The following is a 5,691-nucleotide window of genomic DNA, read 5'->3' as shown; positions in this document are numbered from 1 at the left end:
CCCCAAAAAAGATTTGTTACATTCACTTTTATCAGTATTTTATCAGTTCCTCATTATTCATGCAAACCACCTTATACACAATTACAACATCACAAACTGTGTGGCCTGAGGGGCGTCAGTGAGCTGCGTTCAGACCACTGTGCTACTCGCCACTGTTTTTCAACATGTTTGTAGCTCAGCCACTGATTAAAGACCCCCAGTCATCAATCAATCAGCACGTCTCCCACCAGCCTTTCATCTGCAGCCTGCTCTCATTAAAACCCACTCATCGGACGATGACATTAAAGTGGATGTGGTGGTGGGANGCCGTATACAAGAGAAGAGCCTTGTTTGAATTCTCTTTGCATTCATTATGTGGAGGAGAGTGATGCCAATGAGCAGTGGTTATAATGTGGAGTGAAAAATAGGAGCTGGCAGTCGACAAATTGTTTTTCATGACAGAAAAGTTGGTTCACTACCTACAATGATCAAAGGAGCTGAAAATGACCTTCAGATGAGATGCATACATCAGTGTCTGTGACTGTGGCATGGTGTGACAGAAAGGCTGCATTAGTGAGATTGCCAATGATGAGGGAGCCTCATGTTGTACAGCACTGCTCCAGTTTGGCTTTAAACTTTTCAACAGAACACTGCCTGCAATCATTCTGTTCAAATTAACAGTCTGGTTTCCTTGAAAATAAGAGTGTGTGAACTTGATCAAAGAATTATCCAACAGTAACTGTGAAGTGTTTTTTCTCCTAAATAAAACAAAAGGTTATGTGACCTTTTGGTAATTTCTTCTCTATGTGAACTATTCATAGCTACTGGTAGGTGTTAATTTCTACAACAGTTGATAAAATAGAATGACTCAGCACAGACTTGTGTCTTCTGCTTCTGCTGACTCATAAAGTTTCTAGCGCATCATCAAATTCATCCTCATCGTCCCGCCTTCAATCACTTCTAGGGTTGAGGCAGAGCTAGAGCCAACTCAGATTTTTAATAATTAAAGTGATACCAATGGTCAATATAGAGCATAGGTGTCAAACTCAAGGCCCGGGGACCAAATGCGGCCCAACAAGTCGTTTTGTGCCACCCGCAGGAGATTAAAAAGTATTTAGTAAAGTCCATGCAGCAGAGTTTCTTAACCTGAGAAATTAAAAGTTTTTTTTATTACACAGCAATGAACAATATTTGTAGCTTGAATAAATAAGAATTAATTGCAAAAAACATGTATCAGTCTGTTATGGAGTAGTTACATCTATACCAGCGGTCCCCAACCTTTTTTGTTCCAAGGATTGGTCAGCCAGTACCACCCGTTACTACAGACCAGGAGCAAGGTACTGAGCATTGAAGGATTATTACATTTTTAAAACAAAACATCTTTTAGACTCTATTCTGTTTGAATCAGAGTCTGAATGAACTTTTATTTTAAAATATTGTCAGGTTCTCCTTAAATAGAGAAAGTAAATGGATATGACTGGATTTTCTTTGAATGAAGTAAATTAGTAAAAATTAAGTACATTTTTTCACTGTGTCCCACTGCGGCCTGGTACCAATTCACCTATGGTACTTGTCTGTGGACAAGGGGTTGGGGACACCTGATCTACGGGGTAGGGGAACTGTATTGCTAATGTGGCCCTGATATAGAGAGTCCAATTAACCCAATAGCATATTCTTGAGCGGCTCGAGGACGATGAAGGTTGATGGTGTTCTAGTTTTAGGACAAACTACACCTCCACTGTATCAAAACTACTGAACTTTCAACATTTCTAGAAATGGGGTTTGTTAACAGTGTAAGTCAATTTATTGGTGTCTTCCTTGTTGCCTCTCTTCACTTCAGTCTGTCTCGTCTTCTGCCTCCTCTTCACTTGACTTGACTTTACTCTCTACCTCTCGTCTTCACAGATTGTGCAGCACACCAATCAGATCCTCCTCCGTGCTGCCGATGAGTGTGTATGTGTGTGTGTGACCCAGGCATTTTGCTAGCTGACTGATTGGGTAATCTACTTAACAGTGTCACAATGGTGAGCACGTCAAGGCCGGGCTTACGCTCCCACACACAGGACACACACACACACACAGAACATCCATGGAATCTAGGGCCAGCTTATTAGGGTTACATTGTCAATCACGGCACACAACGTGTCCCGAACGGGACAGACGTCTCACTCACCTTAGTGAAAAAGATCTCATCACTGTTGGCAGTGTCCGTGTCCACCGTGTATATATGATCCCTGCGTGCAATCAAGGAAAGGAGAGAGAGAGAGAGAGAGAGAGAGAGAGAGAGAGAGAGAGAGAGAGAGGGGAAAGGGGATAGAGATGAGAAGATATGGTTAGAGGTTAGACAACAGCAGACAGTCAAAAATCCAACAAACAATAAACCCATTCCTCTTTCTCCACTCTTCTGCTTCCACCCTGCAGGCAGCAAACAACGTAAAAAAAATGGTTCTTTGTATAAACTTTGTTCAAACTTCAAGAAATGACAATAAACAAAAGGAGGCCAGAGCTATTTGCTCTGTCAGACAGAAACAGTCAACAAAGGTTTAGAGAGCTGCGGCACAGGCCTGGGGACAAAAGCCTCTTTGTCCCAGAGAAAGGTCTTGAGTTGGGGGGGGGAGCGAGGGAGTTGGGGGCAGGTTGAGACGGGAGGTGCCAAGTCACTCAGAGCTGTTCAGGTCAATTAAGCCTAGTGTTTGAGCCACAGGAAATCTATACTAACACTCATTACAGCTCAGACAAGAAGACTTATGTGTGTTGGCCTGGAAATATACAAGCTACTCTTTTATTACTAAGTCCTGCTATACAGGACATATGGAAGACATAAAACCTGTAAGGGTTAACTACATCTCAGACAGACGGACCGCCTGGTTGACCAGTCATGTCGCTGCACCTACTTACCATAGAGAATTAAGGACCGGGGTTGGGGGAGTGGGAAGGGTCGCAGTTGGGAGGCGGGGGGGGGGGCAGGAGGTGTTGAGGCAGAGTAAGCGGAAACTGCAGAAAGAAGGAGGGATTTTACCTCCTCCAGTGACAGGAGCAGAGGTAAGCGTGCCAAATGATGTAACCACTTTAATTTGTTGGAGATTAGTCGTTGAAGGTGTTTTTAATCAAAGTGTGTAGCAGTGGCATAGTCACACTCTCTGCTTAATTATGCTCCAGCTCCCAAACCTGCGCTCAGCCAGTCAGCCTAGCTCGTGCTCTCATTAACTAAACCTAATAAAGTCTTCGGAGGAACAGACTTCTTGAAATGAATCCTCTTATACTGCCTTCCTGAGGGGGGGCCCCCGGCATCTCCTCCAGGACTGAACCCACTCTACTGTACGTTATCAGGCACAAAGCTTAAATTGAATAATTAATCTTGGCTTGAAGTCGAAATTAAAAAAAAAAAAAAAAACACTGAGGTTTTTACATGAGTGACAAGGGATTGGTACAATGTCACGCTACATCAATGGAGAGTTGCGGGTTTGAACCCAGACTCTCTGGTGAGCATCTGTCAATACCAGTAAGTGGATGGCAGAACTTAAGAGTGTGATGTTCTCTATAGAAACAGACTTATCTACACTTTACACACAGCTATACTTGAGAACCTTAAAACAAATTGCAGAGTAAAATCCTGGACGTTTCTCAAAGCCATCATCACCGCTAGCCTAATATCTATATCTGCCTGTCAAGCACTTCTGTTTCTCATCACTACCATTGTTGTTTGCCTGTCAGATTATAAAATTACATTTCTGTCTTCTGATCTATCTGGTTCATCGAGGCCTTACAGACATATTGAAATCCCTGATGTTCTCAACAATGATGTATTAAATCAGAGGTGCCCAATAAGTAGATCAGGATCTAGCAGTAGATCTCAAAGGGAGTGCTGGTAGATCCTGAGCAATTACATTTAAAGAAACAAAAATTTATCAAAAAATTATCGTTTTAATTCTATTTTAAGATGCTAATCACTAGGGCTAAAGTAAGGACCATAGAAGTATTGAGTCAGACGGTATTGTGCCATAGAACTACAGCCATTTAATCAAAGCAGAAAATATATATTTATAGTTTTCAATGTAGGTAGATCACTTTACCCTGGTCATTTAAAAAGTAGCTCCAAAGCTGAAAAAGTGTGGACACCCCTGTATTAAAGTGATGATTAAAGAAAAAGTGTATCCAAACCTTTATTGTTTAAGAAAAACCTGAACAAAACATCAGTTCAAGGATTTGTTTTTTCCATCACTGCTGGTTCATTCACACATGTTCCTGATGTAGTAACTGAAGATGTAGTTTGTTTTGTCCAGTCTGTATCAGTCATTAAAACAGTCACCCTGCTGGAAAATAAACCCAAACCAGTGTAATGTAAAGGGAATTCAGTTTTCGGTCAATCTGGTTCGTCCATTGTCCCAGACTCTCGACTCTAGTTCACTGGTTTTAGCAGATGTCAGATGCTGCCCGTCAGCGTGCAGCCTGTCTTGACTAAATATGGAGTATAGCCAGCCAAAACCACAAACTCCACTGCAGAATGTTTTTCATTACTTCTCTCTAGACGCAGTGCCCTTGCACTACTCCAGCTAATTGATCTGGATTGAATTACCAGGTCTCCTAAATGGCCCTTCTGTCCTTTGGTGTTTCTTTCACCTTGGCTCCACTGTAACAAAACGTATACAGTTGATGAGACTGACGTAAACCCAATTATTAAAAATGGTGACTGTGATTTATCTACGGAAACCCGTACTGTTAGATAAAGGAAAGACGAGGGAGCAAAAGAAAAATGATGGTGATAACAGTGATGGATGATCATGCTGTGATTTCTCTCTATGCCATCTAAAGTTCAGTGACTTGTTCATTTATATCTTTATATTAAACTTCAAACCACATATTAAAAAGACAAAGTCAAATCAAAAGCCATTAAATCAAGGGAAAACAGCTCATGAGTAATGTGTAATTGAGCGCTCTATTATTTTCCGACAGTAACCTCCATGGCTTCTGTCACCCGTCTTGTGCCTCTCTTGTTCTGGTGCCGAAAGCGTCCTCCAGGAGCGAGGCTTTCCAGCCGCAGGGTTTTTGGTTCCAGCAGCGATTAGAGGGGGCCAAGCGATGATGCGTCTCTAAAACATCCTGACTGGAGATGGAGTAAGACAATGGAGCGGCTGTGTCTGTGTCAACACTAGCTCTCCAAACACACACATGTGCAAGGTCACCATAGCCCCATCCTCCACCCCCACACCCCCAACATGCACAGACAAAAACACACACTCAGCCTTCACTCTGTTCACCACAGCACCTGAACACATCACTTCCTCCTCACATCCAACCTCACTGTGAAGCAGTAGAACCAGACACAGGGTCTGCGCTTGGAATTTTTTTTTTTTTTTTCAGACGTAGACCATTAACTACAAATCGAACATGGTTAATGTTATTGCAGGCCATTTTCCAAAACAATACTTATGCTATTTCTTTCCTTCCAGGCAGCCACCAGTCACTTCCTTGTACTTAATAACCTATGAAAATCAAATTAAAGGCAGCCCACGTCTGCGCATTGACTAATACATGATTGACCACAAACAAACTTTCTTCCCACTTCCTTTGCCATCCACTTCACTGAAGGTTCTAGTCACAGACAGACAAAAACAAAAAAAAGTGTTACGTTCCTCCTTGAGAAACGAATTCCACTGAAGGTCTGATTCTAACAGGGTTCAGGTCAGCTCCGACCAGCAACCATTTATTCAA

The 5,691-nt window shown here is 42.2% G+C and overlaps 1 protein-coding gene across 5 annotated transcripts in view; it reads right to left on the bottom strand.

Annotated features, from left to right (window-relative positions):
* Positions 1–5,691, bottom strand: part of sema6a (sema domain, transmembrane domain (TM), and cytoplasmic domain, (semaphorin) 6A) — a 114,155-nt gene that overhangs the window by 54,140 nt on the left and 54,324 nt on the right. For all 5 annotated transcript variants that reach the window (XM_008335977.3, XM_025053020.1, XM_025053018.1 and 2 more), the window contains exon 4: positions 2,153–2,213. In XM_008335977.3, the coding sequence (XP_008334199.1) occupies positions 2,153–2,213 (61 nt within the window). The remainder of the gene's footprint in view (positions 1–2,152; positions 2,214–5,691) is intronic.

Source organism: Cynoglossus semilaevis, chromosome Z, assembly GCF_000523025.1.
Source record: "Cynoglossus semilaevis isolate Cse_v1.0 chromosome Z, Cse_v1.0, whole genome shotgun sequence".
Lineage (NCBI taxonomy): Eukaryota > Metazoa > Chordata > Actinopteri > Pleuronectiformes > Cynoglossidae > Cynoglossus > Cynoglossus semilaevis.
This window is presented reverse-complemented; position numbering and strand designations above follow the sequence as displayed.